This window comes from Numida meleagris, chromosome 7, assembly GCF_002078875.1.
Source record: "Numida meleagris isolate 19003 breed g44 Domestic line chromosome 7, NumMel1.0, whole genome shotgun sequence".
NCBI classification, from domain to species: Eukaryota; Metazoa; Chordata; class Aves; order Galliformes; family Numididae; genus Numida; species Numida meleagris.
In genome coordinates, this window is record NC_034415.1 from 14,397,859 (window position 1) to 14,420,839 (window position 22,981).

At 39.5% G+C, this 22,981-nt stretch overlaps 1 protein-coding gene across 2 annotated transcripts in view; it reads left to right on the forward strand.

Annotated features, from left to right (window-relative positions):
• The window catches only part of TGFBR3 (transforming growth factor beta receptor 3), a 117,773-nt gene that overhangs the window by 12,345 nt on the left and 82,447 nt on the right, over window positions 1-22,981 (forward strand). For both annotated transcript variants that reach the window (XM_021404089.1, XM_021404088.1), the window contains exon 2: window positions 5,318-5,491. In XM_021404089.1, coding sequence (XP_021259764.1) covers window positions 5,431-5,491 — 61 coding nt within the window. In that variant the 5' untranslated portion in view covers window positions 5,318-5,430. The remainder of the gene's footprint in view (window positions 1-5,317; window positions 5,492-22,981) is intronic.

Here is a 22,981-nt window from a genome sequence, read left to right on the forward strand (position 1 = left end):
ATTAGTCAGCTTTCCAACCTGTGCATGTACAAATCACACAGAACTGACAGAGGATAAATGTCATTTAATAAAAAAGGAATCTGCTAAAATGCATATTTAATAGGAATGGAGTTATAAATAAACTCTTCCAAAACTGCTTTATCCTCAAGTTTATAGAGCTGCTCATGCAGTTAACCATCTGTGAAATTCTTGTTGAGCATAGGCATACTTGATTACAAATGATTGCCTTTTATTACTTGTGCATGGAATGTATGTATTTCTTGCACTCACATGGTGAGCCAGTATCGGCAAGTGGGAGAAAAACTGGTTAAATAAATGAAATGGTTGCCATGCGTAAAACAAACAAACAAAAAGTGAAAAAGCTTTTGGCTGTGAAGACCTTCTTGGATAGCCTAGAAACTTGGGTTTGCGTTGCTATGGCAAAACAACACAAAGGGACAGATCCTGCTGGCTTCACTCAAGCATCCCCATTCACTTCAGTGGGACTTCTGACGTGGTTTAGAGAAAGATTTCTGGTTTGCTTTGGCGCAGAAGCATTTGTAGAGAGCTGTGTCACTTCTGGCATTGTGCATAGAAAGAAGAGAGAAATAGAAGAGTCCATGTGGATAAGGAGGAGAGGAAGTGGAAGTTATTCTTCAAGCACTAAAGGAAAAGATTAGACAAGGAGGATGATAGACTTAAGGCAAGGGAAAAACTACAGGGAAGGTAGGTGGTGATTAGAGAAACAGTAGCTGTTAGGGAAAAGGCTTAAAGGAACATAAATTAAAGGGGAAAAGCAAAGCAATAAGAACCCAGTTTGGCAATGACTATGGTGAACTCCTGCTCCACAATGCCTTAGATTCTGGTATCTCCTGCCAGTGAGGGCTGGGAAATCCTTAGTAGAACAGTGTTTTTAAAGAGGATACAGCATGCTTTCAACTTTTGAATTCTTTGGTCATGTTGTAGCATTAAAGGTAACTTTCTAGTTCCAGGGATAGCTTCAAAAAGTCCACGCAAGATTGGAATTCTGAGGAAAGCTTTATGCATCAAAATTCTGATGGACATACCATAATCCTTTATATTTCTTTCTCTTCTTGTCCCTTCCCTCATGTGCTTCATGTTTTCCCCCCTCCTACTCCCCAGTCATCTTTAAAACCTAATAAAATCTTCCTTTAAGGTTTTTCCTGATGTTCTCAATAGCACTCATTCCTGATCGCTTCTGCAAAATGATACTTTTCAGTGAAGCAGCTCTTTCGTGGTGTTTAGGCCCTCATTTTTATAAGGACTAGTGGCCTCTACCCCAGCAAAAAATGTTCCTACCAGGCTATGCTTCTTTGACTGTGAGTCTTAAGTGACTCCAGATACAGATGCCCTCTTTTGTCCACCTTTCTTACCGCTCGTAGTAGTTTAGAACACAGGGATTAAAATAGTATGTTTAGTAATCCAGAAGCCCTCATGTCATCTTCTTCCACTTCCTCATCAGGACTTTTTGATTATACTTTTAATATCCCCTTTCATGACCTCAGTTGCGAAAATAGCTACCCAGATATACCCCAAAGGAAAAGATGGTTCTCTTGGAAATTTCTTTTGAATCTCAAATTAACTTAGAGTTCTGTTTATTTCTTGGATAAATAGTTTAGGCTCCCAATTCCTTTGCACAGCTTTCTTCTCTTGTTTCAGAGGAAATATCTCACCGTTCAGTGGACTGCATCAACTTTTCCTAGTTTGCAGGTTTCACGTATTCTTTGGCTACAGGAGGTTTCACACTGATGCAGAATGTTTTGCTCTAGAGCACGCATTTTCTTTTTTTGGTTCTCTTTGGCACTGTCAGGTGATATGGGTAAGACTTCATAGCTGACTTGTGAAGGACTGATACTGGTCAAAACACCAGCATTCTATTGGTTACAGGTGGCCAAATGGAATTACAGAGTGGATTGTGTTGGTAGGGACCTAAGGACCATCTGGTTCTACCCCCCTTCCATGAGCGGGGACATCTCCCACTAGCCCAGGCTACCCAGGGCCCCATCCAACCTGGCCTTGAACACCTCCAGCACTGGAGCATCCACAGCTTCTCTGGGCAACCTGTGCCGGTGCCTCAACAAATTCAGAAGCATTTCTTCCGAATATCTAATTTAAATCTACCCTCTTCCAGTTTGAAGGCATTACACCTTGTCGTATCACTATATGCCTTCATAAGAAAGCCTCCTCCAGCTTCCTTGTAGGTCCCTTTTAGGTACTGAATGACTGTTTGCTGTAAGTTCTCCGTGGAGCCTTCTCCAGGCTCTCTCAGCCTGGCTTCACTAGACAGGTGCTCCAGTCCTCTGATCATCTTCATGGCCCTCCTCTGGACCTGCTCCAACAGCTCCATGTCCTTCTTGTGCTGGGGATCCCAAAGCTGAGTGTAGCCCTCCAGGTGTGTTGGAGCAGAGGGGAAGGTTCTCTTCTCTTGGCCTGCTGATCACACTGCTTTTGTGGGCTGTGAGCACACATTGCTTCCAGTTAAAAATGGACATAAAATGTGCATGGCAAACTGATGCCCCCTGTTCTTCTGTAGTGCCTTTTAGGTACCCTCTCTGAAACTGCTGAGATAGCAATTAAGGACCTGTGACTTAGTCACAGGTTGACAGATGATCAGGTTTTCCAAAATACTGACAGATTGCATGCTTGGTAGGTTTATTCTTAAGTTAATTATTAGTCACATTCTTGTCTGTGCTTGACTTAATTTGCTTTATTTCAGACATCTGTGTAGCTGGGAGTTCTTAAATTCATGAAAATTGCTGTCAGTTCGTCACCCTTTCACATTGTCTCTCAAGAGATGAAATTTTCCCTCTTTTTTAATTCTGTGAATGCTTATTTTCAAGCAAATGAACTCATTCTTCAGAAAGATCTTTCTAATTTTCATTTAATTTTCTATTATTTCAGCCTTTGACCTGGCAGAATCAAAGAGAAGCTTAGGGCTTTTGGGTTGTTGCTGTCAGCTCTGAGTTACAATTGTTTTGTTTGGGGGTTTCAGCAGGGATAAAATATCATTATTTTCATTTTCATTTGAGGGTGGAAGTATGTATCTGTTCTCTCCCCCTTTTAAATCTGTCCTGAATCAAAGATGAAATCAGAATTGTCATTTTAACATACCTAGGTAGATGGTCACTATAGAATGGGATGCTCAGCTGTTCTTAGCAACAGAGCTTTATCTCTGCTTCTTTCTCTGTACTTCCCATTTCATATATACTTTCTAAGAGTGTCACTGAAGAATGTGAGGTTTGTTCTGATGGCAGTTATCTAAGTAATGTCGTATGTGTTCCTATTTAGTGTGTTATTAAATGAATGTAGTCGATTTGCTCTTTTTGTTTTCCCTTTTGTTCAGTGTTGAACTACTGATCTGTAACCATTTCATCAAGTTTCAGAATGCTCATTTATTGCCTATTTGCTCTGTCAGCATGTTATGATGATCTTTTATAGAGTCATAGACTTTCCTGAGTTGGAAGGGACCTGCAAGGATCACTGAGTCCACACAGGGCAACCTAACTAGAAGCCTTTTGATATGCTGTGTTTATCATTTGTCTTTATGGCAGCATTTAAAAGTTGAATTAACAACCAAATACTCTCACTGAGTACGTTTAGGTTTCTCTTTATCTAGGGAAGTAGCAACAAATGATTCCAGACCATATTTGACTTCCCCAATGATGTTCAATATCTGCCACAAATTCCTTACAGCTTGCCAGTTTGGCGTTAAACTTGTTTGATTTGGATCTTCATGTTCAAAGCTTCTGTGTTTAAAGGATTGTCCAACACTCCAGTCGACAATTTATTTGCCTTTAATAAAGGTTGGCCTTAATTTACTGCAAAGTTCAGTTTCCCTTGTGGATTGATGAGTTTAGCTGTGTAACCTTATATTCTTGGTGTATGTGTTCGTGTGTAACAAGAGGTATCTGGGAACTCACAGCTTGCTTCTAGTAGGTTCAGGATGAGTAAGTTTTACAAGCCCTGTAAATTGTCCAGGAAGCCATGATTTTCTGAGGTTTTCCTGTTTTGAGCTGTTTTTGGTCTCCAGCATTGCTTGTGTGTGTTCATCGTTCTCCAGATTTATTTTTTTTCTTGAAGATACACAGATCTTTTCATCGTGCAAAGGAATGAATGTCTCTCTTCAGAGTCTGCTGTAAACTTGTTTTCCCCAGAATGAGCTCCAATTGGTAGAATTACAGGAGTTACCATTTCTCTAGGGGTTTCCTTCCTTCATTGCTATTATCTGCACAGCGTTGCTAAGCCATTGGTAGGGACGTGTTGAGGAGCAATGCAGTGGGGAGTATCAGTTCTGGAATTTCAACCTGAAATACTGTGTGCTAAAAACTGTTATTAAATGCAGATCAATCTGCTTCTATGAGGGAACACAGAGCTTGAGAGTGGGCTGCGTGGAGGCCGTGTTGTTGATGGATACCTAGCTTCTCCCTTATGCTGTGTTTCCATCCTGCAGAAGCAAGGTGCCCAGGGTACCTGTTAAGGAAGCAAAGTATATGAGATTTTATTTGATTGGAGGTGATATCAGCGTTCTGATTTCCTACCTACTTGGCCCACGGTCTCATTCTAGACATCTAGATTGTTGGAGATAGATTTAAAAAAAAAAAAAAAAAAGTGGAATAGGGTGTTGTATGTGTTATATATGTTTCCCCATAAAAATATGTGGTGTGCATTTAATCAGAAGTTTTTACTGTTTTCCAGTGTTTGCAAGTATCCGTTGTATTGTCACTTATTTGTTCAGAACATTCAAGGTTTTTGTTTTTTTTTAAAGGCCTGGTACATCAAGTCATGAAATCTCTTTAAATATAAGGAAATTTTAATGTCAACCAGACTTGAAAAGATTTCAGAATTTATTATGCTGAGAAATCAATCAAATTTATCATGTTACCCATAAACCAGCTAGGGCGCACATGAAACGTTTCTTTTTGGTATAATAAAGGTAGCAGCAGATAAATAAATGAATATTTAAGTGTCCCAAGGAGTCTGAATAGTTAAACTTGTCTGAGGCTAAATGCTGTTTCCAGGCTTCAGCAGGACTTCGTTATTAGTTGACAGAAGGAACTCTGGGTTTTCTCTTCCAAGAAGATCACCACTTGCACAACGCATGATATCGAAGAGCAATGACTGCCAAGAAGTGCTCAAGTACAGAGGGGAAAGAGTACTAGGCTACCACTGCCCAGACTGTGGCAATATGAACTGCACTCCTCCAATATTCCTTTGAGAGAATTACATTTCTCTTATTACAAGAGAGATAATTTTAAATAGCTAGTAACATTTCTTTTCGTAAGTTGTATTTATATTGTTTTTTAACTTCTTTCTGTAGGCAATTAGAAGTCTGGAAGATCTGATTTCAAAGCACACCGCAATTTTCAAAGGAAGTAAATCTACATGAAGAGCTACAGAAAGGGCTGATTTAAGAAGACAGAGTTTGCAAAAATGTCTTCAAGTTGTGTGACTTCAGTGTTTGCTTTGATGATTTTGTGTTTTGCAGCTGCAGGTAGGTGGTGTTATATAAATCATGCATTTGGTGTAACTTATTGTATATATTCAGAATTATTGATCAAAAGTAGGGTTTAACACTGGAAAAATGTAGGCCAGCTGGAGTGACGGTGTGAGAAATGCTGCTTCTATTCGTTTTCATGCAGCTATCTTCCCAATTAAAACCATTCAATAACTGCAGTAGTAACATACATACCAGCTTAGTGCTTCCTTCAAGGTCTCCAATCTATAATTAAACTATGGTTATTTAGTTTATAGAAAGAAATTAAAAATTCCAGACCAGTAAGCCTGAAGGTATTGTAATAGAGCACTGAAGCCATCTTTCTTCTCCTATGGGACAAGCTTCACCTATGTCATTTCTGACAGAGTGTCTAATCTGTTTTAAAGTTAACTGTCAGTGGTGATAATAAAGACTTTTTAATTAAAAGTTGCCGGTGTTATTGGAGATCTCATAGGCTAGGAAGATGCACTGATGTTTATGGAGATTGTGCCTGCTGTGCATCTCGTCCTCAGCAGGGGTTTTATAACTGTGTGTTGCAATAACTTTTGACAGATAAATGAGAAAGATCCCTAGACTTCAAGTACCAAGATTATATTGAAGTTTCTTCAAGTGCTGAAGTGATTCTTCTGAGTATGTTTGTTTGTCAGAGTTCTTCCTGTGGTTACAAGGGAAAGCCTCTTATGTGTCCAGTTTGCATACAGTATGGATCGCTGGAGAAGCGGCCAAATGGATATATAGTCAGTCAAAATGAGGTAGTGGGAAAAGTGGACAGTGGACAGATGGCTTTCTTAAATCTGAGATGTCCTCACTGTGGAAAAGATGACCAGCTTTGGAAGAGATGTGGCTGAGCAATTAAATATGTTACAATTTGGCTTCCTTTCACCATCAGCATGGAAATTTATGTTGTTTCAACCCCTCAAACCTTGTGGGACTTTCTCTGGGCCTGACCTCCTGAAGGCATCCATCCAACATTAGTAACTTCGATTATTTAATAGTACATGATGTTAACGTTTTGCAATAGATTCATTACAGATGAACTTTTAGCAATACAGGGCGTGTCAGAGTGTCTGTGGCCTGAGCTGAGGGTATGAATGCTGATCTTGGCTCAGGAGAGATTACTTAGTGTGACTCTGAATCATTGTCAGTTCATGAAAAATCTACTTTAAGGGAAAGTACCAGTGTACAAAATAAAAACTGCATTCTAGTTCATAACAACCACGGTTCCATTTTATTGTTGAGATTGCTTAATGCCAGCTTTAATTAAAAACACTAATTTAAAGGTACTATCAAATACAATACTACCATGAGAAAATTATCCAGTGTACAGAAACCCTAGCGTCTCTCTCTTTTGCAATCTTTTATGTTTCTTTTTGCTTTTATTTCCAAGTTCTGTGTTTTCCTCCACTGGCAGCTATATCAAAATCAAAATTGCCATGGGTCTGTTTAGATGCTTATTCATAAAATGACCATAGAGTGCTCCTGACCTCTGCAAGTACAGTCCAGCCCCTGCCCTGAGCAGTGCTAGCTTCCAAGTTGGTTCACTTCTGGAGATCCTTCCCCCTATGTGCATGGGAGTAAGAGAAGAAAAGAAGGGAGTAGTGGGGTCAGTTGGTTAGGGAGAGGATAGGGGGAGTGCTGCTGTCATGATTTCTGATTGTGCCTGCTCAGTGGGCTTTGGTTTTGTTCCATGCTTTGTATTTTTGCAATAAATTCTTAATGAGAAAGATCAGTGTCATTTAAAATGTATCATGATTACAGTAAGATACAAGGAATAAGGAACTGATGGATTGTGCTGAAGGAGGAGGAGAGACTGAGATCAAGCAAATGCCATTACAACTGAGGAAGACAGCTCTGTGAAGGTTATTTAAAGAGAGCTTTTGCGATGTTTTTCTGTTAGTAGTCATCAAGTCTTGTTAATATAAACAATTAAACTTCACAATCACAGAAGTAAATGAGGGAGTTTGTGGTTATAAGTGAAATAGGGATGGGAGCAAGCAATGTGTTTCAGTCATAAGCGTGGAAAAAGCGGTGGCAAATGACTGTTGTCAGTGTGATGGCCAGGGTACCATAGACTTGGCTGTTAATCACCAGAGCACAGAACTGTCCCGTATCAAGCCTGAATAATTAACAAACTAGTACTTCCCATAGTACAAATAAAACTAAGAAATATAAATAAAACTGAGAAGTATAAATAAAATCCCTGCATGCCTGTGGTGAAGCCTGGGGGAGGCAGGGGGCAGCATGCCACCTCCCTGGGGTGCTGATTTTTATATATGGAGCTTTTTTCCAGTCTCCTCTTTGTTTCTTAAGTAGTGAGGCTGATAAAAGAAAGGTTTGCTCTCCTCTGTTAGTCTTCCACTGGTATTATTATTGTAGATTTTTTTTCTCATTTTCTAATATTTTCAGCATTGTTATCTTTTCAGATACAGTGACTCTTCTAGACAGAATATCTATTGCTTTTCATTTTGCATTTTCAAGTATTTGTGTGTTAAATATATATATTAAAAAAAAACAACAAACTGAGCTAGATGTCATGATGCAGAGATGCATATTCAGAGCTACAAGACTGCATGTTCTTCATGCTAATCAATTAAGGAATACACTTCACTGATTTTTGTGTTGGAAATGGTTTATAAAAATATTCAAAGGATGTTTTTCTCTATTTCCTCTTACTTCTGAGATGTGTGTATCTAAATGCTTATATGAATCTGTTTTACTTCCAGCCTGTGCACTGATTTCTTGTAGTCTCATATTTCTGCTGCTTCAGTTGTACAGAAAAATACTGCGAGGAAAACCTGGATTTCTGTGAGATTTTTCTTCCCAATGGAAAGTCCAGAGCAGGATGGTGAGGAGAATTGCTGGCAAACTGTCTGCCTATCTGAAGGAATTAGAGTTTTTTTCAAGTGCACTTGAACAAAGATCAGGCAACCTGCAGTAGGAACTTCACCTAGACTCTTAGAACTGCACATGCTGCAGCCATGCGTAACCTCATAAGCGAGTCTAGCTTTGTAGTCTTGGGAGTAAAAATATGCAGTCCTAATGTAGCTTAGATCAAAGACTGAAACATTTACTTAATAGCAAATTTGTGCTGTTGGGTGCATGATGTCTTGATAAAAAGTCTTAGAAGCTGAAACGTGTACCTGTCCTAGAGCCTGAGGGCCAGACGTTCAGCAATATAGCTTTTACAAAGAGAGTGGGAAGCATTTGTTTAAAATTTGGACCTCTTCTTTTTTCTTTCTTGACATATTGCCTAGCTGTTCACAATAAAACAGAAGAGTGATGCAGACTGTGGATCTACACTGTCTGAGTTAGATCTTTGGGTGGTGCAAATTGTCCCTGCTGTGGAGTAAGCAGTGCAGCAATGGCGTCTGATAGGAACAAAATTTGCTCATGTGGCTATGTTCTCATTCCTTTGATCCACCTGATATTTGGTGTTGCCTATGCTTACCTTGTAGATATGTCTCTTCTTGTGACACCATTATGGTCAGGCCACTGGTGAGACTGTAGGAGTTGAATTATAAGTGTGTATATGTTGAAGAATTTATCCATCCTCTATTATATAAAACTTACAGATTTTCCTTCTCATATTACATCTGTCTTTATGGTTTTCTTTCAACAGCTCTATTCCCTCCTTCTCTACTATATTGTTACCCTCGCTTTTTTTTGTGTGTGTGTGTCCATGTACTTGTTCTTGTTAGCAACCTTGTGTTCAGAGCATGAATGAAATTGTATGCTGATCTCTTGAATCTGTGCCCCCTAGGTATGGTGGTGATGGGTGCCATATTAACAAGCGTAACAATAGGAAGAAGCAGGCCCTGTCACAGCGTCTTTTCTTTTTTTCCTTTAAGAGGAATTTCCCTTGACCTTGAGCACTGTGAAAGCAATATAGGAGTCTTCAAAGTACAATAGAAAGTCCTTCCACTCTAAGGTGAAGGACATGATTGAAAAAAAAATGGAAGTCACACAAATTTCCTTCCCTTCTAAACAATGTTTGCTGCATATTTTCCAGATGTAAGGTACTGGTTTTATTTTCCCTAAAAATATTTGTTGCCAGAGATATGGGGGGGTTTTGTTTAAATTGTGGTTAGAGGATGAGAACAGAGATTGACTCTCAAATTATTAGAATTAAAGTAGAGCGCAGACTAGTTTTGACTTTCAAATGCATAAAGATTTTACTCTCCACCTCCCTCTTCCTTCAGTTTATTATTACTATAACCAACCTCTACCTTCCTTGGAACACCACCAGTAGTTTCTGTCTCTTAAGTGTCTGGATGAGCAAGTCTTCTAGGGAAGCTGGACTCTGAGCATTTAAAGATGAGCATGCTCAGAGAGGAGCTGAAGGAGCAGCAGGTGGTTTGCATGCCACCTGGCTTGTACTGTACCTGTGCTGCTGCCACGCTGTGCGCCAGCGGGGCTGGAAGGGCTGGGATGCCTCGTATCAGGCTAGAAGGGAGCAGCTGTGCTCCTTTAAGGAGGGTGCATCGCTCAGTTCTGAGAAATGCTGATTAGGAACCACCAACAGCTCTGCTGTTTGGTGATCTGCTCCTGTGTACATTAGTTTCTTAATGTGATATGTCAGTCTCTCAAGTGAATCAGATCTGGTGTCATTTCTGTGTGGCTTAAGCTTAAATAGTATTTTTATCTTCAAAAAAACAAAACAAAACACAGATTTCTGGAGAACTTGAAGTGTCTGGATACAAAGAAAGGCTATATATTTCAGAAGAGAGTTGTTTTGCAGCCTCAGAATTGCTGGAACTCAGCAGACTGCATTTTTCCATGATCAGCAAGACTCCGAAGCTATGAACAATTGAATTTCAGAACAATGCACCCACATAGAGGGGTTGTAGGTCCTGATTCAGCAAAATAACTGATCATCTGTCTAAATGCTTTGCTGAAACAGAGCATTTACAAGTGAATGTGAAAGTCTGATTCTTTGATTAAAAATGACTCTGGATGATGCCAAAGGAATTCTAAGAAATATCAAGCCCTTTATGCAGTACTTGAATTATATGGATTCAGGCAAATGGTAGCATTACTGAGCATCTCTGGAGGATAGTATGCAACTGATGAAGAACAGTTATACAGAAAATTTTAAGGTGCAGTATGTTGAATGAAATTAATCCTTGTCTTTCCAAGCTAATTAATTATGTCTTTTTTAAGAGAAACTAGTCTTTAACAAGTTGTAAGCATCACATAATAATTTTATAAATACTACACTAAAAATAATTCTTCTATTTTCTGAAGGGAATTGGGATTTGGGATTTTGCTTGTTGGTCTTTAAATATCCTTTCCTCTGCCATAAGCCCTCGTTAATGCTGTTTCAGCTTCTCCATTTGTCATTTGTCTTAAAAATAACACAACCCCTTAATCTCTATGATAAAGTGAAAAGGGCTTATTAGTTAACTAAAAATATGTATACCTCAGGCTGTAAGTCAGAGGAGAGATGAATTTGAAGTGAGGAAAAAAAAATTAGCACAGAGGTTGTGCGATGTTTCATTACCTGGAGGCATTGGGTTGGATTCCTCTTTGGTGTAAGCTTGTTCTCAGTCAATGGAATTTCACCAAGGATAAATTTTGACCCCAGGTGACAAAAGCAGAGGTTTTTAATAATTTTGTGAAGTGCAACTGCTTCAAGCACAGCGTGCTTTTCTTTTTTTTTTTTTTTTTTTTTGTTTTACTTTGTGAAAGATGGAGCTATTGTTTCCTTATTTGGCAACTGCAACGCTGTGGGACTTACTAATAGGCATTTAATAAAAAAGGGATTTTAACTGTCAGAGATGGAAAGAACAAGACTGAGAATATATTTATTCCTTCATTGTTGGAAGCAGTGCATGGAGGAGCACATAGCAATTCAGCAGTAAGCTGTGGAAACATCTTTGAGGTTTGTTGCTCTTTGTGTCTTCAGCAAGTTTTACTTTACTCTGGAACAGTACTTGTTTGTTGTCTGTTCCCTGCTCCTTCTCCCTGTGTGTTTGTTATTATTTATTAGTTTTTGTTTAACACCTACTGCCACGAGCAGATGAATAATTGATTTTTGTGCTTATCTTCGCTTCTTGTCACATGTTAGCATCTTGACATGCATAGGCTGGGATGTTGTGTCCAACTCCCCCAAAAGTTTGTAGTTTCTTATGGGAGCTCTGCTTTGCTTTTATTTACGTTGACATGATTTTGAAACAGCTTTACTGTCTCCAAAGAAGCTGTGACTTAAGCAGCACAGAACAGACAACTGCTCACTGAATTTATGGCTTCCGGGCAGCAGGCAGATGTGACTGAGGCGAGGGGATGTACGTGCCCTGCATTGAGTTTTGGTAGGATCTCTTTATCTATTCCTCTTCTGCCACAATACCCTGCGGTCTCGGCTGCCTTTCTATGCCCTCTCCATGGCCCTGCTGTAGATGTCAGGTACTTTTGATGTGCAGGCTGCCTGCTTGCCCTCTGAGGTTGAATGAGTGAGGTTTCATGCAGTTTCTCATAGGGTGGATAGCAAAGGATGTCACGATGTGGATGCTGTATGGCTCGCTCCAGGTTTCTCTGCTGAAGCTGTGGGAACATGATTAGCCAGCAGAGATGTATCAGCACTTTTTGGCTTGCTTGGTGCCTTGGTTAATGGCCCTACCCTGCATTGTTCAGGGCAGTGCTTGCCTGGGCCCTGGCTGAGGGCTGAGGTGGAGCCTTCTCCTGCCCTAGGACTGACGTGTGCTTTTCATGTAGCCAGCATGCAGCTGCCCTGTGTGATTTGGTGTGCACGTGTTCATCCCTCGTGGTGACTAAATGGAAATGCCTGTGTCTGCAGGACCCTCAGGAGAGGGCGAGGCATGGAGTGAACTGTAGGTGACTGGAGCAATTCCCTCCGGCTGCGGCCCATGCTTGGTTGTGGGCAGGGTCTCCATTTGCTGTGCTGCTGGCTGCATCGTGATTCTTGTGCAGCCCCAAGTTCTGGTGGCCACAGGTGGATTAAAGACATACAAGTCATCTGCAAGCCCTGGCTCTTGACTGAAGATGAAAGGCTTATATTTGGATTAGTGACTTTCTCTGGGATCTTGCAATGAGTTATTTCATCTCCTGGTCTTGGTCTCTTGATACATAAAACAGTTGCGTTCTGTCCCGTCTTCTTCCACGCAGGACTGTTGGAAGAACTAACATCATAGCTTTCAAGTGCTTGGATTGCATTGGTCCTAACTGCAGTTATCTTATTAATTCTTCAAAACATCCCCATGCCCTTTTTTGGAGACACGAAAATCACAAAGGCTTTATTTTAAGTTATGTCAAAATTTTTGCCTTTCTTGCTTGTGTTTAGACTAATGGATGCTGAACTACAAAAGTTCTCTCTGATCTCAGATAAGGAGCAAGCTGGTTGAAGTTTTGGCAAGCCATACATCAGTTATAATGTTCTGAGGAGTGTCTTTACTTTTTGAGCTGCTGCTTTTTTCTTTCTTCTTCTTCTGCCATTCCAACTCTTATTTAAAAAGAGAATAAATCATTTTTATGGGAAGTAGAATCAGTCACACTTAAATCAAGTGGATGGGGGAAATGTGAGACCGCTCTTACTTTGCTGAAGGCAAAAAGGATTTTCAGGTGAAATGTGACTCTTGCACCATTAGAGAAAAGCTTGCAACAGCAGGTAGGACCACATTACATTCATGCATAGTTTGAGTTACATGTTAGAAATTCAATAAGTGGCTTCAGTTTCTCATGTGAAGGCACACTATCTTTGGAGGTGATTTGTTAACTACATATTCTGTAAAAGGTTGCTAGTTTTCCACATTTTCAGCTTTGAAGTGCTAGATCAGGAACAAAATTTCCTTTCATAGCACTAATGAATTCAAAGCTGTTAGTAGTTGTTCGATGGGATATTTTCACCTTCAAGCTGAAAAAGTAATAAGTATTTGAGAAAAATGGCAAGAAAGTTCTTTAGAGATTTCCTCAGATATTACTTGTCTCAGCTGCTTTCTGGAGCTAGGCCGGTAGTAGTTGTTTTTCTTCCTGAAGTAGTGCTTGTGGCCACACTGTGCTTTCCTTCTCTCAGTGCTAATGCTTGGTCTCTCTGATAAGGTGTATCATCATAGATGGAAGAAAGAGAGCTAAAATATACATCATAAGAAGGATTTTCCAAAGAATTATTTTTAAGGAAAAGATTACAATTGCTTAAGCTATAACACCTAAGTAAATGCTTTTCAAGTGTCTCTTGTTAGAAGGCTAGCTAGATGACTTAAGTAATACTTTCTATAACAGGCAAAAACAAAACTAAAATAACAAACAGCAAAAAACCCAACCAAATTACTGAAATACTCGGAGTAAGGAATGTTTCATATTGGTACCAGAAAAAAATAAAAGCTGCTCTGAAAAACACCCTGTTGTCTGTTGCTGGTAAATTTTCTAGAAATCTTTTTTTTAAATTAGCAAAGCTAGATCTTTTTAAGTGGTTTCAAGCACAAAGTAAAATGATGTTTAAGGCGGTCTGCAATGGCAGATTTCAAGTAAAATTGTTTTAAAAATGAAAGTTACTGATGTCTTGGTCTTATTACATTAACAGCATCTCAAAGCTACATTTGCAGCAAGAAGCCTGTGAATAAGTCAGGACTTATGAATACCAGGCTGAGCTTCAATTTTATTTATATGATTCAGGAGAAAAGAATTCTAATGAAACTGTTCTGAGCATTGAGCTGCTTAATGGTGTTGTTAAAATCTTCCTATATGCTGGAAAAAAACCCTCTAACCAGCTAATTTTTCTGTTTGTTTCAGCATCATAGAATGACAGTATAAAAGTATTCAGCCAAAAGCTGTCTGAGATTTTAGGTAAAGAGATTGCTAACAAATCTTCTTTTTTTTTTTTTTTTTTTCTGGCCTCAAGGAGTCCCAGAATGTAGTTTCCCTCTCTCTAGAGAAATAATAACGCACTCGAGATGGTTTTATAGGTCAAGTGCTTATGTATGTCTATGATTTGATGAAATTGTTCAGTGAAAAAGTAGAATGAAATCTGGTTTCATAAGGGAGCATTTTTTGAACAATGAATCAATACTTTTTGGCCTAGTGGACTGGATTTGTCAGCACAATAGATAAAACACTTTGTTTTGATGTAGCTGACTGAATTAATTCAGTCACTCCAGTTCTGGTACCTACCTTCTTTCCCTGTTCCAATTGCTTTCACTTACTTTTTGAAAGTGGAGACATTCCAATCCAGTAGAAAGGATGTGATTTTTTTTTCCTCTATTACTCCTTGATGCCAGCCTGTATGTTGACATCCCTGTGCTCCTTGGTGGGGTTCCTTGCTGGAATACTTCTCTAGGGATTCAGATTACTCCTTTATGGGCTATGAGCTACTGCAACAGGAAAGACTGTGTTCACATCATAGTTTCCTGCACAGTTGCTACATCTTCTGCCCTTTAATCTTGTTCTAAACCAGCCAGTAGGTGTCTGCTACAGGTATGGTCATATGACATTATGACTCTAGGACAATGTTACGGCAGAAAGTTTAGAGCAGTGTAGCACAGGTCGTCATCTTCCTTGATAGAGTTAATCCTAGAGTTTGTGTCCTGAAGCGGTAAGAACACTGCTGTCCTGGTCAGAAGTCCTTTGATATTCTTCCTCTATTTGTGATGCATAGGTTTGTTGACTCTTTCTCCTTATCAACTTCTAGTTAGATTCTCTGTGCTGTGCATCACTAGTACAATTAGAGAGATTTAGTAGAAACCTGCTGTGCAAGGGCTGTAGTGCAAGTGAGGTGACTCACATAATTACTTCCTTTCAGTGGGACACTATGACTGCAATGTGTGCTATGCCCTGTTTCTCTCTTCCTTGGAGTATGTTCTTCCTCCTGTGTCTAGTACCTGCCTGTATCTGTCTGTATCCAAGATGTCTGTTTTCTTATTTAGTGTGATCCCAACACTAATTGGTATTTGATGCCTTTGTAAAACCCCTGATATATACATACAGCAACTGGTACAGACTTTTTAAACAACCATCCTTCTAATCTCCTGGATAATCTTAAATAATGTTTAAATGCAATAATGTAGCTAACCTGGATGTTTTTAATAGAAACTCTTATTTATACAACAGTTTAGTTATGTATTTGTGGATTATGTATGGTCTCTCTTTGCATTTATGGTGAATGAACACTGTAGTCAGCTGTCTTAGGTGGTTAACTAAACTGTTACTGATTGTATAAGGGTTGCTCTGAAAGTAATACCTACTATTTTATTATGTTGGCCCACGAAGTCAGAGACGTACCACCACCATCCGGCAATAGAAGCTGAACCTTTCCACCAGTATTCCATTACAGTTTGTTGCCGTGTGACAGATGGCAGCAGAGCGGCACTCTGTCATCTTCAGTGTAGATGAAGCAAAGGTGTGTCACTGGATTCCTCCCTGCAGAAAAAATGGCACCCATTGACATTCATTGCTGCTTGCTGAATGATTTTATGAGCTTTTTTTATGAGTGCAGCATGCAGAATTTGTTCATTGCTGGTGAAGATGCATAACTAATAGTGGTGTATGTGTTGGAAAAGTGTTTTGTAGCTGAGAATTTTCTCTATCAAATATTGTTATTATGCTCTTTGTATTTGTTGTAGTTTCCATGGCTACAAATAGGAGGCATTACTTTTGGAACTAAGTGCAGTTAAAGAACTGCTAAATGAGAATACAATTTCATGCTTTATTTCTGAGTTTGTTTTGTTACTGTAACTTTATTATCCAAAGAAAAGGTAATTTGTGTACAAGAAGAGCTTTGTTCTTTTCCAGCCAACCTTGTGATGCTGGTAGTAGGGCTGACAGCAGTGGGACTACTGAACTGGGCTGCCTTGCTTTTCTCTTACTATGAGTTTGGTCTGTATTGACCTTGCTGAAATCACGTATTGTGATTACTCTTTCTTTGGTCATTTGTATCCCGAAGTCATTGGTGTCCCATTAGAAAATATTGATATCGCTCCTCAGTTGATTGGCAGGGATATGTATCTTTTTTTTCCAAGCAGTTATGCAGTTGAGCTTACACTTGACCAGGTAATCTCTCTTGCAGTGATGTAATGTTAAGATTGCCTGTGGACTGTATGAGCAGAAAATCACCATGAATCTTATGAAATTTCAATAAAATAATGGGTCTTAACTTCATGAAAGTGGATGTAAGTTTTACCACTGGACCACTGATAGGAAGAACAAGTTTCAGCCTGGCTCCCATTGCTCATGTGAGAGCTTTTGAAGTCCCAGAAGAGTGGTTTGTTTTCCCTGCACTATCATGATTGCTAGCGCAAACATAGGAGCACCCTTGACAGTGGGTGGCCAGGGCAGGGGGGCCTCCCTTTTCTATAGCAGCCCATGTTTGTACTAGATCAAAACTGAATTTCCTCTTACAGAAGTGTGGTATCAAAGTTTTGTTGAAGTCTTTTAAGTGTCTGTTGATCTGTGGTTCACCTGGTGGTAGTTAGACATCAACCCTCAAGTATAACATTCCCTGTCAAAAATGGAGCAAGTGGCAACAAAAGGATATAGCTGGCATAGCTACACTACCTGCCCTAAAAGTACAAGTAAAACTGACATGTTTTTTTAAAATTCGTATAACCAATGTAACTGCATCTGGAAGAAGTATTAGCCAACTTAATATAGTTTCCAACAATGGAATATGATGCATTATGGAAAGGAAATGCACCATTGTACCACCAATAGCTTTGACATTGGCATGCTTTTCCTTTTAAAATCGCTAAATTATTGAAAAGCGGCAGTCCTTGTCAGAACTCTGAGCTGGAGTCCTTCAAACTCAGTGTGTTGTGCTGCAGTGTTAGCAAGTGAAAGTCTCAAACAGCTAAGTTCTACTCAGTCCTGCTGAACACTGTGAGAAGACGTGCAGTGACTTCACCATGTCTTGTGTTGGATCCTTTCTTCACTTGTGTTCGTATTAAATTACCTTTTATTTAATTTCCAACTTCTGTCGACTTAGACAGATGGTCACAAGCTCTTGTTGGTTCTTCAAAGTAAAAACTAATGCTGCTTATGGATCCATTGAGATGAGTTGTTTAAATGTTACTTTTTTCTAAAAAAATAATAGTAATAATTTAAAAATAATAATCTGGGTACATGAGACACATAGCGAGGGTCACCTTCGGACTCTTACCAATTCCAGCAAAACAAATGTTATGGTACAAACTGCCACCACCATGTGCTTACTCAGTGACAGCTTTTATGTGCGTCTTGTGTCTGGCGGGAAGATATATCGCTCATTTTGTTTGAAACCCTTTCTTGGGGACTGTTTCAAAGCATACAAAGCATGTGTGAGGCCCCACAGCCTGCTGACTCCACTGCAAAGTTATTTTACATCTAGTAAGTTCCAGGATAGTGACTGTTTTCCAAATAATGCTGTACTTTGCTGATTGTACTTGAAAATGTAAGTTAATGTCGTGGTGCCAAGTCACTTTGAAAGTTTAACTGTAAAATTTCTCGTTACTCGCACCATATGTAGGGCTGTTGTGTGCCTTGTTGAAAGGGAAAAGACTCTAGTATCTAGTTCCAAGGAAGTAACATGGCAGGAAAGTTTCTGTGAGCCTGCAGCGTAAGCATCCTTACTCCTTTAGAGCTAGCTATTATTCTGTGGCCGGTGTGACAGAATGCAGTGTACCTGTGTCTTTGTGGTGTTTGTCTGTTCTGGAAGCATCTGGAGGTTTTGCTGCTGGAAAAGATGACTGAGCTGGCAATCCCCACTATCCCTGGGATCCCCTTTGTGGCCCCCCACAACTGGCAGTGCCGAGGGAGCTCTGGAACTTCTTCAGGCAAGCGGTGAGGCACGTGTTGAACTCTTACCTTAGAGTGAGTTGGATTTCAGTACCTGTGGGGTCTCAGAAGGGAACCTGCTATAGCAGGGGGTTGGACTAGGTGATCTCCAGAGGTCCTTTCCAACCCCTACTCTTCTGTGACACGATACTGTTACATATGTGCATGTGAACATTTAAGTTTTTGTGAAACTTGAGTCAGCTCTGAGGTTCTGAGATTTTTTCAGGCAGTGGTGACATTCCACTATGTGTCTTATACAGACTGTTAATGTTGGGCATCCTTTCCCCAGTTTCCCTTTTTAAAGATGACAACAACATACAAAGTAAAAGCCAGTAAGATTAGATGAGGTGAAGAGCCGTTGTGATTTCATACAGAGGACATCTTAGTTCTTTTGTATCTGATGCCGGCCTGGAAGTATTTGCTGTACTTGTGTCCTGGGCTCAAATTATTTTCAGCTTTATTAATAGTTTTTCAAATGCGTTTAACAGTGAACTGCCGATGTGCATGCTCTTTTTGGTTACAGTTAACAAGCAGCTGGTTGGTGCATTAACAAAATGTGCTATTAACTCTTGCAGAACCAAATCTCTGTGTTTCTCTAAAGGTCCTTGTCAGAAGTGTACAGAGCACAGAGCTCTGTACATGTGCCTAATATGCACAGAGTGGACATGTGCTTAATAAAGGAAGGACTGATGAGAGCAAAATCAAATCTTTTTGTATTTTGGAAATGAAGAAGGAGGTTCAAGAAGCAGGACTTGAGTTTCTTTCCTAGGTAGAAGAAGATATGTAAGTGGTGGCGTTTGGTAAGAAACTCCTTAAACAAAACGTTACCACAAGGGAAAAGGAAAGAGACGTTAGAGATTTGCTTAAGAGACCTGGATGATACAGCCAGTGGTATCTCGAGAGAGATTTCTCAACTGAAGAAAATTACTTGCTCATTGAGAATGATTTTGTTTTGCTGTAGGGTTTATTTAATTTCTAGTGGAGGGCAGAGAAGAACGTCAGGCAGGCCAATTAGTGTTTTATTTTACAGTTGAACTCTTTTATGATTATTTTATTGATTATTTTTTTTTTAAATCTCAGCACTGGGAAAGTTCACTCACTCCATCAAAATTTAGGTTTTAGATGATGAAAACCGTGCTCATCCAATGATGTTGCTTTTTCTCATCAACGAATGAGAGACTCAAGTGTAGGATATGTATGGCCAAATCTTTTTGCATGTGGCTGCCATCTGGGTGAGCCAGATTACTCCCTATGAATCAGGCATACAATATGTGTGCTCTCTGTTCTGTATAAAGATCTGCTCCCAAGTTGTTTAGAGTCATCCTTTCTCACTCTCCATTTAATCTTTTCTCTGGCAAATCTCCCATAGACCTCATCTGGATTCTTGCCTGATTAAGGACTAAGAGCTTGACCTTGTGAGATAATAAAAACCCCAGCATCCCCACAAGGATCCACAGATTTCAATGGGAGTTGAAGGCAGTATGTGCTGCTAAAGTGTTCAGTGTATATGCTGGGTTTAAGGTAATGATTTCAGCACTTGGCTGAGTTACAGTACGCATACTTGCTGGCCCTAACTTGATTAAGCTGCAAGGATACTGCCATTATTTTAATCCTCTGTGGAAAGGAAAACACGTGGTCGTTCTGTGGATTTTGTGGCTTATTTAGAATGAATTTTCATTTTCTGAGTGTGTATGTTGAGATGATCCTCAGCAGAAAATTCCTATTTATTGGTATCGTTCTCTTGGAGTTGTTTTCCTAAAAGCAGGGATCCAAGAGAGCAGATTTCCTTTGTGAAGCTGGGGCCATTAAATTCTAAGATCTAGGAAAGGTTGTAACTTCAACTCTTACTGCACACAGCCTTCCAAAATGATTCACTGTTTCCTTGAAAGATTCCGGTATCTCCACGTTTCTGTGGGAAAACAAAAGAACACAAAGCTAATTATCACATCCCGGAAGAAAACACATTACAGCATTAGGCTATATAATAAGATAATGAGCACAACTGGGTACTGACCTTCAGCTGTTTGTATGCTCTATCAAAATAAAGTCAAACTACCCTAAAGAAGGACTTCTCATTAAAAAAAAAAGAAAAACAAAACCCCCATGGAATGTCACGGTTCAGAATGGGGAAATATTGAAATTCTCACACAAGCTCCAAATTAGCTTTTAATTAAAAAGTGTATGGTGAAGATTAAATTGCAGATAACTTGTTTTAAGAAAAAAAAATATTTTTACTATTGTAATACTGCTCATAGCTTTCTGTCTGAGTTCTACTGTGCTAGGCCTAACAAGGGGCCTGAAACTCAGTATTAAAATGGAGAGAGAATCCTTAAGACAGACATTTCTTGAGTTGAATGCTGCAGTAAGCTTCAAGATGCTTTCTAAGCATTTTTTGGTGCATATCATCATTTTTTATTCTTTAAATCCTATAATTGGTTTCGTATGATGTTCATGGTGGTAGTTTATACTTCAGTTGGACACACAGTAGCCTCTGGTCGAATGAGATAATGCTTGTCTGTTAAGACATGTCACACTTGTTGTCTTCCTGCAGTGTGGACTTTGTCATGACCTGGTGGCACATGATGTTTATGCAGATAGGAATAGCTGTGCTTGGATGCTCGCAAATCAAGAGAGAAAATGGATATCCTTTTGCTAATGTCCAAGTGATGCCTGCCCCAAAGAGATTATCACAAAAAAAAGTAGAAAACAAAGAGTGGCAGAGGTGATCTTGAACATGCAGCAGGGTGTAAAAGATGGTATGAACCAATAAATTTGCGCTCATTAACTTTTATTGTAGTTAGTCAAGGAAGCAAATAGACGATTTGAGAGGGGAGAAAAGAAGGGAGAAGTTTGGAAGAGGAGGAATGGTGCACCTCCTTGTCCTCCTGGCAACTGTTAAGGAATAACTTCCCAGTTCAGATTTTCCTTAAATCAGACTGAGATTTTAATTTCAGTGGAGTTAGTGAGTATGTTGCTTCCCATTTGTTGTGGATTTGTATTTTGTGGCTGTGCTGTTATATTCAAGGGAATAGAAGACCAGGCAGGGCATGTGACTTGCAAGCTACTGCAGCACTCTGGATGGGAGTTACATGGCTACATACTCCCATTTTCACCGTCTTCAGTTTCCCTTCTATTATGCCTATTTTTTGGTTGTGGTTTTTTGTTGTTGTTTTTTTTTTAGTTAGATGTGGTTAACTGTTAAGTGGTGTTTTTCACGTAAAGCATTCAAAGAGAACATGCCGTGTTAGGTAAATAGAGTTAATTTGAGCTGTCATTTAAGAGCTGCTGAGTTATTTGCTTAAGGACATGTTCACTCTTTGAACTGCTAAATTTCTTTTGCCTTATAAATTAATGGTAATAATGTTAACAGATTATAAAAGGGAAAAATATGGCTGTGGTTATGTCTAGTGCAAACCATTTGTCTTAAATGCAAAGTTGCCTTTATAGTGATAGTTAAGTATTTAGAAAACCTGCATTTGTTTTGTGGGGATGAAATGTTTCAGAAGTTTCTGATCCTCAAATCACTGAAAGAAACTACTCATCTTGTAGTCTTATAGATTGACCTGGCATTTTTGGTTCAGAGCATCTTGTTTTAAGATAACTTCACTGTAATTATGACAATGCTGAATTCTAGTGAAATGGCTTGTGAACTAGTGGAGGGTTGGTTGTTTTTCACACTTGAGTATTAGCTTAGGAACTGTGTTTAATATGTAACATCACATTTTACACAGAGCCTGTTGTCAGAGTGTGGTGCAAGCACTGAGCTTGTTAATGTTCAGGTATTACTGCTGTGGCTTCTGCCAGTCCCTTTGTGTGGAGGATCAGAAGAGGGATTTCTAAGGCCACTTGACCTTTGCACTTGTATTTCACTCATCCTGTTGAGTCAGACTTATTAGAGGACAAGGTTCAGCTTCTTCCCCTTTTGGAAGGAAAAAACAAAAACAGTTTCTACTTTACCTAGCTGTGATCCAAAACCAGTTGGCTTTAAGAGCAGATCTATTTATTTAATTGTCTGAATATTGACAGTTTTATAGAAGCAGCAGCAGAATGTCAGATAAAAAATGTGCGCTTAGATACTATACCAGGCAAACTGTATCAAATCGTCTTGCGCTGTAAAAACGAGGAGTGGAAATGGATGTGACTTTTGTCATTCTAATTCTGTGCTGATGATTGAGACATTCTGGTCTGCGTATGCTGGTTGTGACTGACTGCCTCTGCGTGCTGCAGGCTGGTGTCTGTGCTGCCAGTACATGGCAGCTGGTGGTCACTTTGGCATGATCCTACAGGCCGTCAGACAGAAGGTATGCAGACGCTGAGATGCAGGTGAAGTGCAGTTACAGAGATGTGCAGTAGTTTTCAAATCTGTATCATCTCAAAATCATGCATTTTGTCATATTAAAACTTCTGTGATAGTAATGTGGTGATTATTAAAATCTGTGAACCAAACAGGGTTAACTCACGTTCTTTTCAATCAGGACAGTGATTGTAGCTGCTTGATCCTCATTTTTAGCTTATTTTTAATAGAACTTGCCCTCTTCCTGGCACCCTGAAAGCTGCAGGTAGAACCAGCTTCGTCTAGAGGCTGATAGGATGAAGGGATCTGAGGTTGCCTTCAGTCTCCTCAAACAATTATCATTTGAATATAGTGTGTTTGGTTACTTCAAGAGGAGTAAGTAATTTTATAGCATCATTACCGCCACAGGATCCAAAATATGTAAATGACTGAAGTTACAA